Here is a 25,560-nt window from a genome sequence, read left to right on the forward strand (position 1 = left end):
ACTACACTATGGCGTTTTTTTTTACTTACTATACTATGACTATGTTATAACTTTATGCCGCAATATACTATGGCATTTTTATGATATTTTATGCCATACTATACAATGACCTTTTTTGGCACTTTTTTGCCATACTATACTATGACGTTTTTATGACATTTAATGCCTCATTATACTATGACGTTTTTATGACATTTAATGCCTCATTATACTATGACGTTTTTATGCCTTATTGTTGTATGATGTTTTTTGAGTTTTCCATGCCTTAATTTACTTTGATATTTTTTTATGTTTTTATGCCTTACTTTACTATGATGTTTTTTGACGTTTTCATGCTTAACTATACTATGATGTTTTTTTTTGCCTTCCTATACTATGACTTTATAACTTACTATAATATGACTTTCTCTATGCCATACTACAGTACAGTATGACTTTTTCATACCTTACTATACTATAATGTTTTTATGCCTTACTATACTATGACGTTTGTATGATATTTTATGCCTTACTTTACTATGATATTTTTGATGTTTTCTTGCCTCACTATACTATGACTTTTTTATGACATTTTATGCCATACTATACTATGACGTTTTTATGACATTTAATGCCTCATTATACTATGACGTTTTTATGACTTACTATTGTATGATGTTTTTTGAGGTTTCCATGCCTTACTATACTATGATGTTTTTTGAGGTTTTTTTGCTTTACTATACTGTGACATTTTTATAATATTTTATCCCTTATCATACAATGACGTTTTTATGCCTTACTATACTATGATATTTTTGACATTTTATGCGTTATTATACTATGACGTTACGACTTACTTTTGTATGATGGTTTTATGCTATACTATACTATAGCGTTTTTACTACTACTACTATACTATCATGTTTTTATGCCTTACTATTCTATGATGTTTTTTGAGGTTTCCATGCCTTACTATACTATGTTGTTTGATGTTTTTTTGCCTTGCTAAACTGTGACATTTTTATAATATTTTGTGCCTTATTATACAATGACGTTTTTATGCCTTACTATACTATGATGTTTTTTTGGCATTTTATGCCTTATTATACTATGATGTTTTTATGACATTTAATGCCTCATTATACTATGACGTTTTTATGACTTACTATAATATGATGTTTTTTGAGGTTTCCATGCCTTCTATACTATGACTTTTTTATGACATTTTATGCCATACTATACTATGATTTTTTTATGCCTTACTATACAATGATGTTTTTATGACATTTTATGCCTTATTATACTATGACGTTATGACTTACTTTTGTATGATGGTTTTATGCTATACTATAGCGTTTTTACTACTTATACTGTACTATCATGTTTTTATGCCTTACTATTGTATGATGTTTTTTGAGGTTTCCATGCCTTACTATACTATGATGTTTATTGACGTTTTTTGCCTTGCTATACTATGACACTTTTATGATATTTTATGCCTTATTAAACAATGACGTTTTTATGCCTTACTACACTATGACGTTTTTATGACATTTTATGCCACACTATACTATGACATTTTTATGACATTTAATGCCTCATTATACTATGACGTTTTTATGACTTACTATTCTATGATGTTTTTTGAGGTTTCCATGCCTTACTATACTATGATGTTTATTGACATTTTTTGCCTTGCTATACTATGACATTTTTATGATATTTTATGCCTTATTATACAATGACATTTTTATGCCTTACTACACTATTACGTTTTTATGACATTTTATGCCACACTATACTATGACATTTTTATGACATTTAATGCCTCATTATACTATAATGTTTTTATGCCTTACTATACTATGACATTTGTATGATATTTTATGCCTTACTATACTATGATATTTTTGACGTTTTCTTGCCTCACTATACTATGACTTTTTTATGACACTTTATGCCATACTATTCTATGACGTTTTTATGACATTTAATGCCTCATTATACTATGACGTTTTTATGCCTTACTATTGTATGATGTTTTTTGAAGTTTCCATGCCTTACTATACTATGACTTTTTTATGACATTTTATGCCATACTATACTATGATTTTTTTTATGACATTTAATGCCACATTATACTATGACGTTTTTATGACTTACTATACTATGATGTTTTTTGATGTTTTTTTGTTTTGCTATACTGTGACATTTTTATAATATTTTATCCCTTATTATACTATGACGTTTTTATGACTTACTATTCTATGATGTTTTTACGACATTTTATGCCTTATTATACTATGACGTTATGACTTACTTTTGTATGATGGTTTTATGCTATACTATAGCGTTTTTACTACTTATACTGTACTATCATGTTTTTATGCCTTACTATTGTATGATGTTTTTTGAGGTTTCCATGCCTTACTATACTATGATGTTTGATGTTTTTTTGCCTTGCTAAACTGTGACATTTTTATAATATTTTGTGCCTTATTATAAAATGACGTTTTTATGCCTTACTATACTATGATGTTTTTTTGGCATTTTATGCCATACTATACTATGACATTATGACTTACTTTTGTATGATGGTTTTATGCAATACTATACTTTTGCCCTTTTATTCCATACTATACTATGACATTTCGACTTACTGTCGCATGACGTTTTTGTGCCATATTATACTATGGTCTTTTTATCCATTCTTATACTATGACTTTTTATGACTTATTATACTATGACTTTTTTTTGCCTTACTATACTATGACTTTATAACTTACTATAATATGACTTTCTTTATGCCATACTACGGTACAGTATGACTTTTTCATACCTTACTATACTATAATGTTTTTATGCCTTACTATACTGTGACGTTTGTATGATATTTTATGCCTTACTTTACTATGATATTTTTGATGTTTTCTTGCCTCACTATACTATGACTTTTTTATGACATTTTATGCCATACTATACTATGACGTTTTTATGACATTTAATGCCTCATTATACTATGACGTTTTTATGACTTACTATTGTATGATGTTTTTTGAGGTTTCCATGCCTTACTATACTATGATGTTTTTTGAGGTTTTTTTGCTTTACTATACTGTGACATTTTTATAATATTTTATCCCTTATCATACAATGACGTTTTTATGCCTTACTATACTATGATATTTTTGACATTTTTATGCGTTATTATACTATGACGTTACGACTTACTTTTGTATGATGGTTTTATGCTATACTATACTATAGCGTTTTTACTACTACTACTATACTATCATGTTTTTATGCCTTACTATTCTATGATGTTTTTTGAGGTTTCCATGCCTTACTATACTATGTTGTTTGATGTTTTTTTGCCTTGCTAAACTGTGACATTTTTATAATATTTTGTGCCTTATTATACAATGACGTTTTTATGCCTTACTATACTATGATGTTTTTTTGGCATTTTATGCCTTATTATACTATGACATTTTTTCTTTGCCTCACTATAGTATCACTTTTTTTCTTGCCTTATTATTGTATGACTTTTTTTGCCTTGCTATTCTATGACTTTTTATGTCATAATATAGTATGACATTTTTATGCCTTCATATACTATTACTTTTTATGTCTTTTCATGGTCCCCGGGCCTGGGGCCTTTCTGTGTGGAGTTTGCATATTCTCCCTATACCTGCGTGGGTTCTCTACAGGTACTTCCAATTATTCCTGCAACCCAAAGACATGCACATTTCGTTAATTGACATCTCTAATCCCTTACTATACTGTGTCTTTTTTATGCCTCACTATACTTTGATTTTTATGCCTTACTATACTACGACCTTTTTATGTTTTACTCTACTGTTATGCTTTCATGCCTTACTATATTGTAACATTTTAAGCCTTACTGTACAATGTCTTATGACATATATATGATATATTTATCCGTATATATATATATATATATATATATATATATATATATTTATATATCATTTCCTTGATAATTCCTTATTTAATTTAACTGTACATGTCTATATTTTATATTTATTATTACCGAACATATACTGATACTGATACAGGCTTTGGGATGGATATATATACATGTAACATATGTCTTTAATACACTGTTGCCCATAAAGTTGGAATAATTTTGTTTTCAGACACAATCCTCTGTTTATTCCTATTTAAATGCATCACTAATCACTTTTGACCAGGTGCAATGATTACATTATGTCTCCCAATTACCCAGGTGAAATGAATTCATAATTATATAACATTTGTTTGGCGCTAAAAAAGTATTTAAAAAAATATGTGTACAAACCAATAATACAACAGACTTATTAAAATATATGTTTGTCTTAGCTACACATATATGTCAATATCTGATGTATATACGCTTATGATTATTGATTTTACTGATGTACATATATTTCATACATGGAAATTCAACACATGTACATATAATTACATTTGTGTATAGGCATTTCTAAATGTAAATTCAGATCTGATATGTTGATAAACCACTTGGTTCACGGCATTAAGAAGTCAATCTCTTTGTTTTGGAGGTATAAAGTTGACATACCCAATAAGAGTGCCTTAACAAAGCAGTACACTATAGAGTAAATGTACTTAAGTTACTCTTCACCTCTGTGTGCAGACTGCACAAATAGTTTTCAGAATGTTATACCAGCATTTCAGGCGCCTTACTTAAGATCTTTATGCACTTAAAGACAGGGCTCAAGACATAACAGGGCCGAGCTTCAAGACATGCAGAAACATTGCCAGTTCAGGCAGTAAAATACTGTAAAGAAAACCTATAGGAGAATGTTAATCCAGACTCAAAATGTTACAGAAGGAAGGTGGTCACCCAGCAGAGATTAAAGAATGAGTACAATCACTCCATATGCAGATGCCAGAGTGACAAAGAACCTTTGTTGGGTTCACAACAAAACCCCTGTTCTTCAGTGATTGAGCACGCACACACAGTGACATCGTCATAGCGCTGGATTCTGTTTTCACTCTTTGACAATATAGGATAAAAAACAATTCTTTGTAAACACACTTGGATGGCTGAACCAGGCGATGTGGAAATGCAAAGTGTGAGGTTGTTTAACTTCTGATTCAACATAAAACAACCAAGAGCATCAGCTGCTGTTTTCAACAAAGAAAAACGGACGGAGATGGAGACTAGCACAATGCCTCCAAAGGCCACGAGATTCACAGTAGAAGAAGAAAATGCACTGGTATCCCAGGTGCTGGAGATCATTGGTGGGATCACGCTTGAGGCCCTACAGACTCTGGACCAGCCTGATGAGAGAGACGTGTGGTCGATAGAGGAGGGGGATGACTCTGTGTTCTACAGCGATGAGGACCAAACTCATCAGGACATAAAGGAAAACACAGCTTGTGATTTCAGTGCCCACATGACCGAGCATCTAGTCAAAAGTGAAGCAGCTGGAGAACCTGTTCCACAGAGGGAGGGTGATCCAGGAGCAGAAGTCTTAAGTGACAAAGAGGAAGAGAAGGAAGTGACTCCGACTGTACAAGAAGAGGAATGCCAAGAGCTCCAGACACCAAAAACTGAACATGTGTATCAGTCAGTGTCAACAGATCCAGTAGCAGAAGCTAATCTAGCTCCAGAAAACTCAGCTAGCACCAGTGGAGAATCTCTACAACCAAACTGCACAAATGCAGACATGCAAACACAGCCTGGAAAGACTATATCATCAGAAACAGGTAAGAGGAGTTTAGTATTATTGTGCAGTGAAATAGATTTGTTTATTTGAGAGTGAGGTTTTTGTTTACAGAATGCAAAACAGATTTTTTTCTTCCTTTTTTTTTCAGCAAATGTACAAGTAAAGGAGGAAGAAGTGGTGCCAGAGGCTCAGACGCCAAACCTCAACTCCTTTGGTGTAACTAATGAGGAGAGTTATACAAGGCTGAATGTGGAGGCAGAGGTGCCAATAGAGAGGTCGAGTGCTGAACTTGAGATATCAGGCAACAGACAGCCTGAGGTAGACCAGGAGCCAGAGCAGGACCGCAACTTCTATGTTCCTGTTGAGTTTCATCAGGGCCCCAGTCCAGGCTACTCCACCCTGCCTCTACCGAAGGAATCCAGTCGCAACAATGGCCAGCAGAAATCTTTTGACCACCTCACCTCCTGCAAATACAGCACCATGTCCTACCGCAAGATCCGCAGAGGCAACACCCGCCAGAAGATAGAGGAGTTTGAATACATGATAATGAATTTATAAGATGGTTTCAGAGCCACTTTCAGGAGAAAAAAAAACTGCAGGACATGATCCATAACAAGAAACGAGCATTAATGGATACTGATTTTACGTTTTGGTATATTACATGGTTTATATATCTGTTAGTTCTGAAATCTACTTGTAGATAGTATTGAAACTCTTCCATACAGCTATCTAGGTCACACAAACCTAACAAGATTTCTAAATGAGCTATGCACTGTTTACATCTGTTGTATAGTATCTGATTGGAGAAGAATAACTAACAGTCATCTCATTTCCAAGAGGTACTTTAGGGTTTTCATCTGGTTTCAGCATGAAAACCTCATTATGTAAGGCAGGTATTTGAGTAGAAGATTAAATAAATAAGAAGCTCTGGGATTTATAATCCTACTTGCTATAATAACTAAGATGTTGTTTGGTATTAGAGCTTCAGTATCTGAACCTCTGGAGAGAAACTCTGAGTACTGAAACTATTAGGGTTTGTATTTTCAAGTGATTAAGAAAGCATACATATATATATATATATATATACATGTCTTAATGGCTAGTGAATAAAAATGAACATAAATAAAGACATTCATGCCATTAAATCTGTATCGTCATTTTATTTCTTTACTTTCTCAAGAAGATGCATCAGTTTGTGGTTAAAGGGTTTGATCACAAAGTCATGAAATCACAGCACAGGTTTATTGTGTGTTTTAAACCAACACTTCCCCCTAGTGACAAAAAAAAAAAAAAAAAAACATTTTTGTACAAAAGAGACAAACAAAACCTACACCTAAATAACACAGCATTAAAAACCAGAGAAGCAGCCTCATCAAACATAAAATACATGACATCTAGAAAAGTAGATGTCTCACCAAAAATATGTGATATGTTTTGTACAAACAAATAAATTCAACTTTACATGCAAGTTAACTCATTATTTAACCCAGACCCCACAGCGCAAACACTTTTTATATTTCAAATCTATAAGGCACTGTTTAATCTTTGGCAGAGAAATGATATGTTGTACTGAAGAACGTATCAGCTGGAGTGTTCTTCTATTGACATATACCTGTGGCCCAGTTAAAAAAAAAAAACAAAAAAAAAAACCTCAGGTGATTTTCCTGAAATACCTGTGAGAGGATCTTTTCCAAAATTAGAAACTTGTGGTGCAAACCTTCCTAACCAGAGAAATATTCTCTTTTTCATCTGGCACGAGTGTTTAAACACAATGTCAGTCCATGCTGATGAATTAAAAAGGACTTCAGTAACAATGCACATCCCCACACCATCTGCTTTACATCACGCACATTACTGCAACCAAAATGACTTCCTCTGGGCAGTTGTGTGTTTTGAGGTTGGACCACAGAGCATACTGTGGTGTGAGGCCACTGAAGGTCTCTATAGTGCATGAATAACACAGGAAAATCCCGATCGGCGTCATCACTGAGCACGGTAGTGTGTGAATTGCCACTTCTGGAGGGCATTGCTGGGTACACATGGGTTGAGGTGAAGTGTGTCACCCTGTGGCCCCGCCTCCAGGCATAAGTGGTGGGAAACGAACTCTGTTATGAGGTGCTCCGCCTTGTCAAAGACAAAACAGGAAACACAATTAATGAACAAACCTTTAGCCTCTAAACATTTTCAACTGACAGCAACATTTTGCTTATACTGGATGTGAAGCAAGCAATTCTTGTTGTTTGATTACAGTAACTATAAATTGCTAAAATGATAGAGTTGTAAAAGGGAAAGAAAAATAAAGACAGCAAACAAAGCAAAAGGCACACCCAGAGTCAACCTACCAGAGCTGAGTTGGAGGATTTGTGGAACCAGCGGAGTTCAGGCTTAGTGTTGTCACAGGATTGTAAACCAAAGCCAATGCCCTTGCCTTGGGGAGCGACACACAGGTCCTGCTGGCGAACGTGCCTCATCCAGGTGTAATTAAAGTGCTGACTCTGTAGACCAGGGAGAAAAAGATGGGAGTGACAAGGATGTAATTACGCTCCATGAAAACTGAAAGATGTTGAAAGATGGCTCAGTGGGGTTGTTTTGAATCCAAGACAACCACATTTAGAAAGGCTTGGTCTCGTCTTGAGCTCCACCCTTGTTTATCGTGGCTCGGGTCCTTGGGTCTTTGACTCTGACTGCACTTGTCCTGGTTTAAGTCTATTCCTGGATATTTTTTGTGTTATAGCACCCGTAATTAACATAGTCATGAGGCCAAACTTAACATGTGCATCCCCAGAAACAATAAGAAAAAGCCATTAATTGTAGAACATTTGCTAATATTTTGGTTATTAATAAATACTCAATTTATTAAATTACTTTAATGTGTGCTTACTGACCAATAATGTGATAAATAAAATAAAGATGCCTACCTGCTTACTGAGATCACATATCTCGAAGGACAGAGAGCCTTTCTGCAGAGCAAGACATTTTCTTAAACCACGATTGAAGACCTACAAGAAAAAATGAGATGATGAACATTTTACAGATGTGAAACAAGGGGGCTAAAAACATCTGTTTACTTGTTGTTTGAATTCTACCAAGGCTTTAACAGACAGCTATTCTTTGTTCCAAATGAGCACAATCACAGTCTCTGTTCAGTTCATTTTTGTTAAAGGGGTTCCCAGCAGGGATAGCAATGACTTCATGCAGGGAAAGTACGACAGGCTTTTTTAAGTGATCATTTAAGGAAATGTAAACAACGTTTGAAGCGAACACAGAGCATTGTGATTGCAAGAGACAAAAAATTACATGGAATACATGCGGCTGTAGGGAATTCACGTACCAGGCCTTCAGCTTTGACTAAAGGAGCGTCCATGTCTGGATACACGTTCTCCAGGTACCACTTGAAGCTCTTGCATTTGAGCCTCTTCCTCAGGTTGATCTGCTCGGTGAGGTTGCCGATGTCAGTGGCCTTTTTATCCAGCAGGTGGTGGTAGCCATGACCGTAGAAGAGGTCCTTGTACTCATCCAGCCAGACCTCAGCCACCCTCGCCAGGTTCCGCTCCACTGTCTTCTGCCTGTCTTTCGGGAATTTGTACGGGTTCTGTCCTCGGAAAATATGTCCCACTCGAGAGCAGGGGATAATCTCGATTTCCCCGCCACACATCCAGATCTATTCAAATGGCAACACGTGAGACAAGAAGTCGTGTGAGAGATGTTCTGTGGACTTCTCAAGCAACTATGGCCAATACTGCATTAATTAGTTGAGTGATATACCTTAAATGAAATCTCCATGTTCTCCCCGCCCCAAACATCCAGGCCAGGGTCATAGGAACCGAGCTCATAGAAGTATTTCTTGTCTATGGAGAAGAGGCCTCCAGCCATAACTGGACACCTGTAAGACAAAATAAATAAACAAAAATAACAACTACACATTAGCTTGAGTCAGGAAACAGAAATATTGATAAAACATGAACAAAAAAGTCAGAAGAATGAGCAGTCAAACAGCATGGAAAAAAATTTGGTACCTGATGGGATCTGAGATGGTCATGTTGTTTTTCTTAATGTACTCCTCTGGTAATGCGCTCCAGCCAAAGACCAAAGGCCATTTGAAAATACCTCTTTGGAAGTTGTCAACCAGCATGTAACTGAAGAGAAAGAGCAGGAACACAACCTCCAATGTTAAAACGACATTTCCTGATTCAACATTCAAGTATGACTCTATAAAAACATGATGTATGGCTTCTCTTTCAGTCACCTCATGTCCTTATCACTGATGACTTCAATAACTGGACAGGGCACCTTCTGTCGATCAAGATACACTCTCTCCAAGAGCGGCTCCAGCCAGCCCACGTTACACTCAACGTGGGAGTCAAGGAAGGTAAGAACCTCACCTACATTAGAGGAAAGCAAACATCCTGCTGCAGTTAAACAAACACCCACAGCTGCATTTTAACAGTGCAACCCTGTAACACTTGTCAAAGAGTTCTTTGAACGGTAGGTGATGGTTGTGGTATGTAAATAACATGTATAACAATGCATAGTAAATACACAAGAGCACAGGTGCTGCTGCTCGCTTGAGTATGTTTCAGTACTGTCTTTGTTACAAAGCTAGTTATTACATAATCTGTTATTTTGCACACACATCTAATGAAATTAGTGTAGTAGTGACAAATGTAGTTGCACAAAGTTTAGAAACATTTAGGATTTACAAGATACAGAAACTGGTTTGCAGTTATCCTGTATTTAAAAAATATTGCATTTATCTGACTCTAATTTGAATTTCAGAAACAGAGAATTTTACAGCAAATCAACAAATGACTTTAAGTCCACAAATGTTTGATTCCTGAAAATAAGTTTTGAAATATGTCTACATACTTTGGTATCTGATGAGCTCATTTGCAAGTACAAAAGCTGGAAAAACATGGCCTAAGAACTGTATGCCTTGTTGTACTGTGCTTCTATCCAGGTCATGTTGATTAGCATGATACAATAGTCCCTACAGTTATACCAGTGTTGATATCTTGCCCAACTCGCACAGCATTATTAAACGTCAATGAACAATAGGAATAATATGAGTAAATTACTCACAAGGAGAGGTCACATAAATACAGTATTGGCCTTTAAATGAACCCATCTTCGAGGACAAGGATACACTTGTGTTTTCGGTGAGTCTGATCATGTGATTTGACATATTTATGTGAATTGTTTTAAAGTCTTCATCTTTCTTTTAAGAGTGAAATATCCCCTCATTCAATCCCTAATCACCTTTCTACATATGAATATATGAACCATACATTAAAGACATTTATTGCAAAAATATGTAATCATAGCAGTGGTTACCTTTGGCAGCAGCAGCTCCGGCCAGCCTGGCCCTGATCAGACCCTGCCGCTCCTTCAGACGAATGATTCGCACCTTCGGAAACTGGGACATGTACTCATCCAGTGGTGCCTTCAAATTTTCTGCCAGAGTAAAAGTCATACAAGTTATAATGTGATTTTACAACACTGCCAGCAGACAAAAGTACATATAGATTAAAAGGAAACATACAGCACTTAAACTTAAAATACTAGGCTTCAAATAATGGGTGGATCCCTGGTAATAGCTGAGGACTGTTCTGTGTGATTGTTATGTAGAACTAAAACAACTAGTAGATTTATCAATGATTGATCAAATGTAAATAAATCAACAATAGTTTGGTTATTGTAATATTTAAGTTTAATAAGTAAAAATGCCAAAAGTTCTATTGTTTCAGCTTCTCAAATATGAGAAATTGATATTCTTCTCTGTCTTACACAATTACAAAATTTATATTTTTTAATTTTGGAACATTGTAACCAGCAATTGACCTTTCTTGCTATTTAGTAAACTAAACAATTTTCTTATTATTTAGAATAACAGATTAATCAATAATAAAAATAATTGTGAGCTGCAGGTCTGATGTTATGAGTAAAGATTGCACCCAAAAAGTCCATATAAAAAAGTAAATGTGGGAAAAGGGAATTTAAGACACAATGTGATTAAGAATTATTATTTGCTAAATTAAACACCTACAGCCAGAAAAAACTGTGAACATTTTGGACCGTAACTTTCAATACCGATGTCTTTTTATTTAATCAATTATCATTATCAATGAACAGAATTGTTTGCCTGGCAATGTAAAGGCTATAAACAAGGATTTGTTGGATTCAAGTTGGGACAACATATTACAAGTAAATGTGAAGCTTTTTGGCCTAGTGGGTTATGTACACCAGCCAAAAGGAAAAACTTGCTTCTAATAATAAAAACCTAGACCTCTCTTTGTCATTAACAGCAGTATTCTGGTGTTGGCAATATCTGCCCCCCTGTGGAAGACCAATCAGGGTAATATGCTCTACCTGCAAAGGACTCAGGATACTATTACCTTTGGTGCTGAAATCATCCACCAGAATGATCTCTTTGAGGAGGTGTGGTGGAGATCTGTTGAGCACACTGTGCACAGAGCGTAGGAGCGTGGACCACACTTCATCTACGAAACAGAAAATCACACTGGTGGAAGGTAAGTCATCATGGACCAGATTCTGCGCACACCTGGAAAACACAGTGATAAGGACAAGTCAAGCTTTGCAATCACCTGCTGGATCGACTGAGAGGTAAAATGTGCAGAAACAGACTCACGTCTCAGGCCTGGTGTCTGGGATGGCACGGTCCACTGGGATCTGGTCACTCAAGTAAACATTAAAATGCCCTTCGTCCCATCTCTTCCTCACCTCTGCATCTTCGTTACTGGCAACAAGTGCTGCCTGACCAAACTGGCCCACGGCATTGGCATCTCTGGGAGTGAGAGTCGCATCCAGAGAAAGCACTTTGTGGACACCTGGTTTTCTGACAGCTGTGGAGTTATCCTTGGAGTCCCCTCCTGCTTGGAGCTTGATTACAGGTTTCAGGGGTTCCTTTGTTGCATTTAGATCACTCTTGTCAATTTTCTCAGCTGGTTTCTTCTCTTTATTAATGTTTACCTCCTTTTCTTTTATATCCTTGTTGGGAGGTTTGGATGTTGTTTTAACAGGGTGTGCCTCCTCAGTCTGACGCTGGCTCATTATTGTTCCAGTCTTGGAGGGTTCCTCCTTGATGTTTTGATTTGTCTTTGAATCCATTTTGTCCAGAGCGCTTTGTACAGCATCTCCAGTTTTAATGGGTTTTTTCTTTGAGGTCGGTAGAGGAGCATGTTTGTTTTTCTGAACACCCTGTGACTGCTGGGTTATATCAGACTCTACTGCAGGTAATGTCCCCTTATTAAAGACATCTATTACTCCACTTTTTTCTAATTTTGAGCCATTCAGATCCAAATTTACTGCTTTTTTGTTTGCAGGGCCACTATGCTTTGATGTGACATTTTGCAGGGCAGCACTCTTTTGATGTTCAGAAACTACAGATTTAGCCTTGGGAAGATTATCTCCCTGTTGCTGAAAAGAGTCCACCTTTTTGTCCTTCAACATTTGGTTGTGTTTCCTGCCTCCCTGTCTGTACACTTGGGAGAGTTTGATGCCTGAACTAAGTGGTCCTTTGCCCCTATGTGTAACAGCCAAGTCCACCCTCTGCACTGGGTGTTTAAACCCCCTGTTCATCAGCTGTGTCACCCTAGACTGCTGTTTGAAAGTCTCCCTTTCTCTTATCACCCGCTCCTTCAGCAGCTGACTGTTCGCATCGTTTATTGATATGCGAAGTGCAGCCATGTCAAACAGCAGCCAAATGACAGAGGCAATGAATACGAATGCGAGTACCCTCCCACTCCCCCTTAAGTATCTCCTAACCTTCATCATTTTTCAGAAGTGTAAAAAGGAAAGGGTGAAATGAAGAAAATGTCACAGTATTAGACTGCGTGGGCCACTGAGGTTTGAAGGCAAAGTTTTCCTGGCTTTGGAGAAGTTAGCTGCCTGCGTGGCATGCTAGAAATATTACACAGAGCAGCAGCGGCAGTCAGTGTTGTCAGTCAGCAATACAGCAGGGTCTGACACCCATGGCCCAGCACAATGGTACAATGTAAAGTTATTTTTTCCATACCGTATCACTCAGGTCATGTCCACCCGCCTGGAGACATTACGTTAGTTTCGGAAAAATAACCAACTTCTCGCCGAAGAAGAAACTTGGTATAAGTTGTTGGTTTCGTCGCTGGGTCTCCACGCCACAACTATGACTGACAGAGTTTTGTATGAGGACGTAGCGACCGACTTCCACCTTGTCAGTAAAGTCTGATTGGACAGATGGACAGGGAAGTCTCGGCCTGCAAGGAGCTAAAGGCAAGCTAGGCGGAGATAGTCAAAAGGCGACAGGAAGCGCTTGTAACTGACTTTCAAAATAAAACGTTCAAAGGGCAGTCTTTACATTTCGATGTATCTTCACAGGTAGACATGGTTTGACAAATCTTACAAAATCATTTAATCATTTTTCTACATGTAATTCAAGGAAATAGACTTGATGAATTGTTGCAACAGTTGAAAAAAAAATCCATTGAATAAATGTTCAGTCATGAATATAACCGCTATTAGGGTTAGGAGTTAGGGTTAAAAACTGTATTGTCCACAAAGGTGGAAAATTGTCTTTAATTTAAATCCCTGACAAACAGTGCCATCAACTCATGATGACCATTTGACATGATCAAAAGCCAGCTACTAAATCTACTAAATGGACCTTGTGAAGTCTGGTTTTCTTAACTGCTTTTTCTAAAGTAAAACAAAACCTACATTATTACAGCTGATGAGAAAACAATCCAACGATCCAAGTAGCTTTTCTGATTCTTTCCATAATTAGCTGAATAGCTACTTAATGGACCTTGTGAGATTGTGTTCATCTGCAGTCTCCAAGGTCAATAATGAACCCCCCAAACTGCAGCTTTTAAGCCAGTATGAGTCACTGAATGCTGTGAAACAACATGTTTTCATTGTGAATACTATGAAGATTTTACTATGACTTTAGCTATCCAGAAATGGCTCAATAAAACCCTGAAATATTTTGTATAGGTTACAGATGCTAAAAATAGGACTGACTGTTCATTTTTGATATAATTAGGATTGATATTGTCTAAAAACCCTGTAAAAGAAGGCAAGGTGAGTAATTTACTCTGATTTCTTCAGTATTATAGAGTAGCTGGTATGTCTTATCAATGATTTATCAACTTTTCTTGTAGCCACAAAGGTTTAAAAACCTGATGTGAAAATAACTCAAGATGACTTTTTTTGTGTGTGTGGTAACGTTTAAAAATGTATATGCATTCTGAGTCTTACTTATATAAATTTGTTATGCCCTGTAAGTCATGCAAGCTGGGCATAATCCCCTGACACAATGATGAAAACTTAATTAATTTGAACATCTGCAGTTCAGTTACAACTGGGCAAACTCCAGCTTTAGAAAAAGCAACTAAGGGGACCATGGTTTCATATTGTTTTCCGCTGTTTTCCAAGTATCAATGCCAATTATTGCAACAAAATCTGTGATGAGAACTTTACTTTGTAGGTCGTAATCGGAAGCGATGCCTTAATTCAGTAGTTTCACAGCTTCACGTTTACTTAAAAAAAACTGCAGTCATGGGCCAGTCTCGACGTCAAACGGAGAGCTGGAGCCATGTGGGCAGTTTCACTGTGTCTAATGGGAGCTGAGACTAAAACTGCTTTAGCTGATTGTTTGGTGCATTTTGTGTTAAAAGTAAAGTTATTCTGACATCACAATGTCCAATGTTGTAAACCATCCGAATTTGACACCGCACACACCTAAAAATGTAGTGTAACCTGATTTACCAGATTAATTTGGAGTGTATGTGTGCTGTCGTCAAAACGTGTTATACTCAATGTAGGTGAGTTTTTATCAGTGTTAACTACATAAACACAGACCAAGAGCTGGCATTATAAAAATAGCTAAACTGTTGTTGAAGTTAGTATCTCAAGTTATAAACCAACGGTCATGACTGTCTTCTCATATTAACTTATTGTTGGACCAAACAAATGAACCCAAACCGTCCAGATTATTGCCCTGTCATGTAATTTATTTCATCAGATAAAAGCAAGGTGAATTCACGTAATAAAAAAAACATCTGATTTATTGGTTTCACAACTGGTCAAAATGGGAATTAAGCTTGTTTTACTGCTGTTTTGTTTAATATCACCATTACAAACAGGGCTTGATCTGACGAATATTTTCATTATTGCTTAATCTGCTGATCATTTCATTTTAATTATTTGATTTGATTAATAGTGAAAAACTGAAAAATCAATTTCCCAGTCCACAGTGACGTCATCAGATGTCTTGTCTGTTATAGTCCAAACCCCAAAGATATTCACTTTACAATGACATATATTGAGTCTACATTTAGATTATGGACTGTACCTTTAATGATATGAAACATAGCAAAAGATAAACAAACAAACAAAAACAAAAACAACAACAACAAAAAAACGCCTGGAAAAGGACAATAACCCCATAGTGGTGACAATTAATGCAATTTTTATGTAAATTTTAGTTTTACCAAACATCTTTGGAAGCAAAATATGCACACTACTATGGATAGAAACACAATAGATTCCCCAGTGAACATTTTAGTGAGATTACCAATATTCTAAAATACACACACGGGTACAGGCACACATGCACAATCACATTTGTAAAACCTGTGTTACTGTGGCCATTAGGCAGTGATTAGTGAAGGCGGCGACAGGTTTTCCTCTTCATCAGCAGGCCTCTCCTGGGAGTCCCATTGGCTCCATCCAGCCTATTAACAGTCCCCAACATGAGGAGGGAGGGCAGTGGTACCTCCCATGGTGGCTGCCCTTAGCCACACTACACACGCTTTCATTAGTGTGTTAGCTAAATGATTGGCCTCAGGATAGCCCCCGAGCCCTGCAATGCATGTGTTAGCTTATATGTTCCATCCACTGGGCAATTTATTAATTTATTCATCCAATTCTGCATTCACATTCAGTGATGCCATCATTTGGTAAATTTGATTTGTGTTTTCTCTAAACTGATGGGGCACAGGGTTAGGACAAACACAACAGAGGTGACAGACCAGTGAGAGTCAATCACCAGTGTATATATTTTCATCCACTATGGCATTACCTGAAGTGAAGCAATGTGTAAACATACAGGTGTCTGTGCTGCTCTTAGTCGAACTGAAATGATTTAAATAATTTTCCAAGCAAAAACATTTTTTCTAATTTTTAGCCTCTGAAACATGAGGATTTGCAGCTTTTGTCTGTTTTGTATAATTGTAAATTGAACAGATTTTAGTCTTGAATTGTTGGTCAGACAAAACAAGCATTTTAAAGATGTTATCTTTGTGTCTGGGAAATTGTATACATTTGATTGACCAGGTGACTAAAAAAAAATAATCAGCAAGTTTAATTGATAATGAAAATAGCTGTAAGCTGCAGCCCCAGTACACAGTACAGTTGATTTGTAATGAATTTAATATCTGTAAATTTTAATGTTTTCAACAGCGTACAGTGTATTGAGTTGATATATTGTGAACCATCTAAATGCTGTCCCTGTAGCCTATGAAGGTTCTCTGAAGGGAAATACCAACTGAAAAACTGTTCAGTTCACAGCTAACGATCATTAACTGTCATATATTGAATGGGGCATCTTTCATTTTTTAATCTTGCCTGTTGACCTCACTACAATTGAGTGGGATGAGTAAAAGAAGATCTAATAGGTATCTAAATGCCCTCCTCTATCAGAAATATTATTGTAATGTTCATGCTTTGTGAATGAGATAAGTCTTAGTGTCTGTAATGCTCACCACTCCAGTACACGATTAAATTTAATTCATTTTTACTTGTATAGTAATCACAATATACATTATTTCAAGGCACTTTACGGGGTAAGGTCAAGACCTTATAATATTATAGAGAGAAGCCTAACAGTTCCCACAATGAGCAAGCACTTGGTGACAGTGGAGAGGAAAAACTCCCTGAAGAAAACCTCCAACAGAAGCCGAACCAGAACCAGCTGCCTTGCGTTTTGAGAGTGGCACTGTCACACTGACAAGAAAGTTCAACACTTAATCCAACAAGCAAAAAAAAAAAGAAACAGCCTTTTTGTTATAATTTACATCTGTAACATAAACCGATGTGGCGTTTCCCACCAAGGGAAGGGGATTACACAAATTGAAAGCAAATGGAAATCTTGCATTGACACTGGCACATGTAAAATGAGTTAAATGTACTTGTATGATATCTTTAGAACATGTTAATTAGACACTGGAATTAAAATTACAACAGTTGGTCTGTGTAATTTACATAGAGGTCATGTTGTGCTAATATGGGACTTGTTGAAATAGACAGCCAGCAACAATATGGTTAAGTCTGACCCACTGACATTTTCAGCTCCAAATTATGCACATTGTGTGAATTAAATTAATTAGAGAATTCATTAAGAAATATGGCTTGCGGAAACGAGTATAATATTTAGTTATGTGATGTAATTTTCTTTCATTGTTAAAGCTAATTTGTTTCATAACAGTTCCTGCGGTAGTTTCCCCCCTGTACTAACTATGATATATGTAATTTGTTAGCCATTTAATTAATTATGATTAGAATTAGTGAATGTACAGCTTGTTTTGACAGATGGTTCCCATCAGGGAGACCTTTGCACAATTAACTTATAATCAATTACATCCCATTTTTTTCCCCCGTTTGTTACATCTTGAAGTTTGTGTGGAAAATATCCACAGCATATGCATCAAATGACTGCTTTACTGTGAATACATCAAATGAGCAATTATCTATAATTTGCCCAATGATACAAAGCAGATAAACAACTTTGATTCATTTCATGCTTTGTGAGATACCTGCAAGCTATAACGTGTGGACCGCTCACTTAGTGACCGTTTCATCAGTGTTTAATTGTTCTGTTTAGCGACTTATCTCCTCTGTTTGATGTGTTCATGGGATTCTCAAGTCATGAATGTTTCTCCCACTGAACGAGAGCACCGTAAAATATTTATTGATTGCTTTATTGCATATTTTGCTTTACTGCAGATTTGACTCTTCTCAAACACATAATATATGATTATATTCAAAGTCATTAAATTCATGCTTTGTTTTTGACTGTTATCTTACGCATATTTTATCATTTATCCTTGTATATCAATGCAAGCATTTCTGCTGCCAAACATGTAAAAGCAAAATGTGGGAAGCTATTAGAGTACCCGTCTGCTGTACTTGCTTTAGTCCACAAGATGGAGCTTTAGTTCTGCTCATGTTGTGCACTGTCTGCTGGGTTGACGATCCTCCTGGGTTCCTGGAAGAATCTGCAACAAAGACTCATGTGGTTTTATTCCCTTTGCAATATCTATATATGTATGTAAGTTTAAAACATATAATATATCATGCCTATAAGGCATTGGCCTCTATTAATGAAATATTATTTGTTTTTAATGGACACAAAAAATTTGTAAATCTATGATAATCACAGGACGTATCATCAATGATATGACGCAGGTGTAGGTGCTTTCTTTTATATTACAGCACACAGCTCTCATGATTTATTTGTTTATATGTTGTTTATTTGGTATCATAACCCTTGTGATCCTTTAGTAATGGGTTTATAGCAAATTCAAGGCTATTTTCTTCACTAATTCTGTTCATTTCTTGCTTTTCTTCAGGCTCGGAAGAAACAACTGCCACAGAGCAAAGGAAACCATTGCACCTTCTGCAGTGTACAGGGAGAAAATGCTCTTTTTTGACAATCTCCGTTTTGCCAGGAAAGCGAGAGGAGATAGAAACAGCAAAACAAGATTGATTTTGAGTCAATTGTCGTATGTTCATGTGTTAAATGAATAACTTGAGAATTAGTAAATAAATTTAATAAGAGGAATTTTGCATTTAGAAAAAAAGTATTGCGCATTCACAGTTTATTATCTTACAACATTTCACTGTTATTACTGTTGAAGTCTCTGCATTGCAGATCAGGCCCCACTTCAATTCAGTTTTGTTTTGTAATGCCAGAAATGTTCACCAAATAAGTTGAATAACGCCCCTGCTTAAGAAGTCCACAGCCTTTATCATTTTTTTCCCCAGGTGACATGAAGGTGATACTGATTTGGCTCCCACTGGACATGACTTAATGTCTGACATAAAAAATAACTACATAATTTGTCTCAATCCAGAGGGCTGACTTGGCATGGGCAGCAGCAGTCCTAAATGTCACCCTATAATGAGTTCTGGCCAAAGGTACACAGTTAGGACAGTGCCCGCTGGCACCTGGGATGCCCACTGGCTAGCTTTTTACCCCACAGCCATTTGGACAACCCCAGTTTTCTTTGTGAACACTGCCGTACACGATTTGCATCCGAACAAAAAGTTTTAGTATTGTGAAGTTTCATTTCACCCTGGCATTCGAAGACAACAGAATATGTTTCGTTTTCTAGTGCAAAAATAGAGCAAAAATAATGAATGATATCTTGATAGAATACAGTAGAAAAGAGTAAATAAGAACCTTCAGGTGTCGAAATGGAACGGCATATAGAAGAGATCAATCTTTAAATCAAACACACTGGAGAAGAACAGATGGAAATCTACAGTGTCACATGTTGTAACCCTCTATGACTCACCACTGCTCAATTGTAAGTTTTACATAGACAATGCATGGATGACATGGACTGAAATTATTGCAGTGATCATATAACACTCTGAACGATCCACCAACTTGCCGCCTTCTCAAAATGAATGCAGGAAGACTTTCAGTTTTGAGGAACTTGACTTCTTTTGTTTGACTGGTATGAGACCTATTGGCAACACGCTGGGTTTATTATCTTACAAAGGCACAGGAGATGAGGGAACATTGTATCTAAATTAACTTTTTCTATTTCCCGGTGAATGAAATCAATTCCATCCTTTTATGTTACTTTTCATCTGCCTTTTGTCTTGTTGCGGAATCTTTTCTCTTTCTCTCTCATTCATCTGTTTTGCCCTTTCCTTGATCTGATAGCATTAAACATATAATTAAGTCATAAAGGAGGGGACTGATGAGTGTAGCAGATGGTAATTGCGTCCTACATTTGAATGAAATGATATGCATTGCTACAATTTACAGCCTTCGCCTCATATTTTATTCAGCAACCTTTTATCTCTTTTCCTGCAGAATTATTCTGCAATAAATTTAGACATCTTATCAATAGCTGGAGTGATAGTGGCAGAAACATGGAAAAAATGAGCCTCTGCCGTTTTATACTGTTTAAAATAATTTTCCATAATAAAGGAGCTATCAGAGCTGCTCTATCACTGTAGAGGGGTGGATATTCCTATTTCTAGTAAGACTGCCCCTGGTTTGTGGACAAGCTGTCACTCTCCTGTTAGTCTGAAGACATGTAAAAGGATAGAGGGAGATGGATTTAGTCAAGTTCAGCTGAGATTCCGAACCTCACACGGGGAAATTAGACAAGTATAATAACTTGCAAAGCTAGTTCCAAGTTATTTCACTTTTTGCCTACCTGAAATACATGCTGTTTTATGAGATAAATAAGTAACCTGAAGGTTAAAAAGGCCATTTTTTGTTCAGTATTTTGTGAGGAAACACACCTATAGATCCCAAATAGAGGTGTAACTTACACTTAATTGCCTGTTTAATAAGTTGTTATTATGATATGAGGTGTTTCTAAGATTTTGTCCACCCTGTTTATATAAACTGTTCAGAATAATGCTGTATAATTCAACAGCACCATAAACCCCAGCCTCCCAAATTGCCATAAAGCTGAGTCCACACCTCTTGAAAATACTCAAAAAGCTTGAAAACATGACAACCGTCATGATGGCAGGATTAGCTGCAGGTCTGTTGCATTAGACTGTATTCGTTTTAGCTTAATGTACCTAATAGTGAGTGTATTTAACAGTATGTAGGAGTGAAGAAGACCCTCTGCATTTCTCTTAGTCATAGAGACTTACAATTCAGCAGAAAACTTTGATGCCAAAACAACAAGTTAAATGGATTATGGTTGTTGCCCTAGTAATTACTCTGCTTCATGCCCAGGTAAATTTTGTCCATGAAAACAGGACACTAGACGAAGCAGAGACACACCGCTTTGTCATCCGACACTCAGATGGGTCCCTCCTTCACAGGATCATTCGTACCTACTTCCACATGAAAACTTTAGTCCTGTAATAGCAGTAAGCAGAACAGTTGAGTGGAGACGTGCCAGAAGGAGCTTTTTGTTCCTCTGACATGCTTTCCTCTCACCAGTCCCCAGTGAAGTGCTGGACTCCACTGATATTTGAGAACTGGTAGCTGGGGCGATATAGGTTTAATTCTCATGTTACCCCCGACCTGCCAAGTACAGGCGTCTGGTGCCAGCTGGAAGGCTTTCATATGTTGGTGTGCGAGGGTTGGGGGTATTAGCAGGGGCAAAAGAGAGGAGGGCAAGTACACAGAACATACACAAGTGTCTCTAGACCTTGAAGGTGCTGCAGAAGTGCTTTCCACATGTAGACACCCCAGGCACTTAGCGTTTAGTCATGATGCAGGTCCATTACCTTTAAGTACAAGTACTTATGTTTGGTCGCCTGTTTTTACAGCCCTTCTAGCTTGAAAGGAATCTACCCGGGGTGACCCAACTCTATTTATTGATGCCTCCTGAGTTTCCACTTGCTGGTAATAGACTGGAAAACACAGATAATGTGTTTGATCGATCAACGTGAACAAATTTCATTTGTTGGGATCAATAACAGTTTACAGTTGACAGAGCCCAAAGAACTACATTTATTTGAGCTTTTTGATTGAAGCTGTCTTGGCAAGCCGGCAACATGAGGCACTCCAGACTGGGCCTATGTGGCAAGCATGGACTCTTCTGTTCCATTATTGCCAGCAATCTGTATTTAAAACTAATATCAGTGTGTGCTGCATGGCTTGGGGCAAAAGGCACCAAACCAATCTGATATACAGCATGTGTTTCTTTTCGGTTCCTTGTGATGTGAATTAGAATGTGAAAAATAACAATTCCCTTACATTTTTCACTGGTATCCATTTTTTCATTTGAGAGTGTAATGATTAGATTTTTTTTTTCCAGCAGCATGATTTGTATTATGTTTTCACTGTGTTCAAAACATAATAGAAAAGTGATGTGGAACCAAAGGGAAAAAGAGGAAATTAACTGACGTGCAGAAGAAAGACGTTTCCATGGCTCAACCTTTTGCAGTTTTCTTCATGTTTCTGCTTTTCATGATCATGCTCTGTGGAACGCCCTGAAGACATGAGAGCCCTTGCTCTGTGTCACACAGTTCCAGGCCAGGCCGCTACCTTCTGCACACACAGACAAAACAGCATGAGATGGGAAGTCCACATGGATAAACATTTACTATGGTAGGTGTTGCTTCAGGCAAGTGCTATTCAGGGGGAATTTACTGTGTATACCGGTGTTACGGCAATAATCTTCTTATAGAGGTGTGTTTGCAAAGCTTTTTACTCCAGTGTAGTAAACCGGTTCATGTTGGGCTCAGCACGAAAGAAGGCACATGGATGTATGGATAAGGATATTTGTTGTATTTTACCAAAATTAAAGACAAGCCTGGTAACACTCTATGTTCTCTATGTTTTTCTTATTGTCAACAAATCTTACGCAAAGACAAAACAATGAACTGATATTTTGAGTCAGTCAGGTATGCACCGTCCTGCTGCAGTAAGTAGTCCCCTAACAAATGCACCATTTACTGTTTGAGTAGTATTTCTACCAAAAAATGACTTAGGATAGTCAAAGTGTGTATTTGTGACCTGTTTTTGTTTTTTAAGATTTACATCCTCAGTAAGCGTGAATAGTCTGGGGACTGAGAGCAATAGACAGGTTAGGGAAGTCATAAAGTAATGAGAGATGAACTAATGCATGTTTTGGTCTTTTCATCTAGTTTTTTTGACAGAAAGGAAAATAAAGGATAACACCGACCTTATATATAACTTAGATTTAGACTTTGAACACTGATATATTATCACCTTTTAAGTTAAGATGCCTAAGTAATTAGCAAGCATTTGCCTATTTACACATCCATCAGACATTGTGTAGCTGCTATATGCTCCATTATGTTCAATAGCTAGTTGCTACCTGAACCTACCATGCTTCTGTTTGGTGTTGTGGTTTACAGTGGGTAGTGGGTTTTTAGATTTTTTTGCTGAATACAGCCGACTGCTGCGCCAGAAGACGATGCGACGAGAGTGGTAAGAGTGAATCAAAACAACGAGGAGAAAGAGGCTATAAAGTTCCACCGAGCTGAGGGCACCTGCAGGGTTGGGTGATAATTCTCTGTGGGTAAGCAACCGCTTTTACGTTAGACTTAGTCATTTTGATCCATTGTTATTATAGAAATATTGATTACAGTCATTTTAAGGCTTTAGACTGTGGATCTTTCAATAACAGCCAGAAGCTGCATGAAAAATGTTCACAGAGACAATCCTAATCTGTCATGTTATTGTACAGTTCACATGACCCTAACCCTGTACATTTTACTTTACTGTATAACCCCTTTGTGACCTCAGAACTACAATGGGCAGTGTTAATATAGATGCTGGTGAAGATGGCGCCTTTTTGCAGCCTGCTCTTACTGCAGGCTCTCTGTGTTACTGCTGTGTGGCCGTATTCACAGGGAAGGGCATGGACTTGGATTGGAGGACAATGCATCAAGACTGCTGGTCCCTATGCCTTAGATTTGGCACAGGTTAGGGAGAGGCATGAGATGCATATTGTTTGTGTTCATTTGAATAAGGACAAATGTCAGATTTCCATGGCTCCGGGCAGCTTGTATGTTAGATGATCAACTCTTTTGGGCCCCTGGATGTGGGGTCATCAGTAGCGCTTCCAGGTCACTGTCACTGCATGCCGGTTTGGGGCCATAATTGACCTTTTGACAGAGCGCAGGGAGACAGCCTTTCTCTGAGGGCAGGAATAATCACTTTAGATTTACTTGTGTGCTGTGCTTTTGTTAGCTAATTAAAATGTTTCTTCTATTAAAAATGTAATTTGTGATCTCATAAAATGATTTTATAGTTATTTGTTAGATTTTTTTTTATCAGTTGTGGTTTAAAAATTATGACTACCTTAAAACAACAATTGATTAAATATTGATATAAATTAATTACAGGTCATTGATATTTTTCTGCATGTGGAAATAAATGTCGTAAATCGTATGAAATTACATCTGTAATGCCATGACGAAAGCTATGACCAATGCGGCTAAAAACAAGACACAAGTGACTGCAGCGCATCACTCATTTCTGATGTTTTCCATGACTTAAAGTGAGTCAGTCGTCATTTACTTTTATATGTTTAGTTAACATTTCTGTTATGTGCGAACAAATGAGTCAGTACTTCTCATGGCATACTGTAAAAGTGCCATCATTCCCTGTTGTTCTGGTGTGTGTGGCTGCAGAGAAAGGTTGAACACAGCCCATATCCCATAAGCCCTTGAGCTCCCTCAGGCTTCTTTCCGGTCCAGGATCTCCAAAGAAGCGTGCGTTTACCCTTCACTGTGCTTGTTATTCCTCACAACATAGCACCCACGGCCATGTCTCTGTCTTCATAGCCCTTAACACTAACTTTCACTCACACCATGTACTCTGCTTACAAAGGGTACATAATTTTTATTACCCCCCCCATCTTACTTGTTTCGTGTCCCCTGAAATTAATTTTACACTTCTATTCTTCCTTCTCCTGCTGCTTCCTCTTCTAATTCATCTTTACCTAAATGATGACATGTACCACAATGTACTTTCTTTGGTTCCTGAGCTCCAACACATGGCTAAAAAACTCGACTCCCTTCACTTACACAATGCTTGAAACGCTAGAGAGTCTTACTTTCAAACATTATGTATGAAATCCAGTTGCATGAGTCTGAGTGTAGAAAAATGCTCCCAGCATCTTTGCTGGGATCTTGAGAGTATTTACAA

At 37.1% G+C, this 25,560-nt stretch overlaps 2 protein-coding genes across 2 annotated transcripts; one reads left to right on the top strand and one right to left on the bottom strand.

Annotated features, from left to right (window-relative positions):
* The first annotated feature begins 4,954 nt into the window (after window positions 1-4,954).
* LOC130178026 (uncharacterized) lies at window positions 4,955-6,820 on the top strand. Its single transcript, XM_056390100.1, has 2 exons — window positions 4,955-5,715; window positions 5,824-6,820. Exons 1-2 carry the CDS (start codon window positions 5,160-5,162, stop codon window positions 6,231-6,233), a joined length of 966 nt encoding a protein of 321 aa, XP_056246075.1. The 5' UTR covers window positions 4,955-5,159; the 3' UTR covers window positions 6,234-6,820.
* LOC130178025 (polypeptide N-acetylgalactosaminyltransferase 5) lies at window positions 6,821-13,944 on the bottom strand. The gene is made up of 10 exons (XM_056390099.1): window positions 12,322-13,944; window positions 12,068-12,234; window positions 11,007-11,126; window positions 9,922-10,057; window positions 9,692-9,811; window positions 9,441-9,558; window positions 9,007-9,336; window positions 8,594-8,674; window positions 8,018-8,170; window positions 6,821-7,799 (listed from the first exon to the last, which is right to left on the bottom strand). The coding sequence occupies exons 1-10, from the start codon at window positions 13,464-13,466 to the stop codon at window positions 7,659-7,661; spliced, it is 2,511 nt and encodes an 836-aa protein (XP_056246074.1). The 5' UTR covers window positions 13,467-13,944; the 3' UTR covers window positions 6,821-7,658.
* Between the last annotated feature and the right edge of the window lie 11,616 nt (window positions 13,945-25,560).

The sequence above is a fragment of the Seriola aureovittata genome, chromosome 11 (genome assembly GCF_021018895.1).
Source record: "Seriola aureovittata isolate HTS-2021-v1 ecotype China chromosome 11, ASM2101889v1, whole genome shotgun sequence".
Lineage (NCBI taxonomy): Eukaryota > Metazoa > Chordata > Actinopteri > Carangiformes > Carangidae > Seriola > Seriola aureovittata.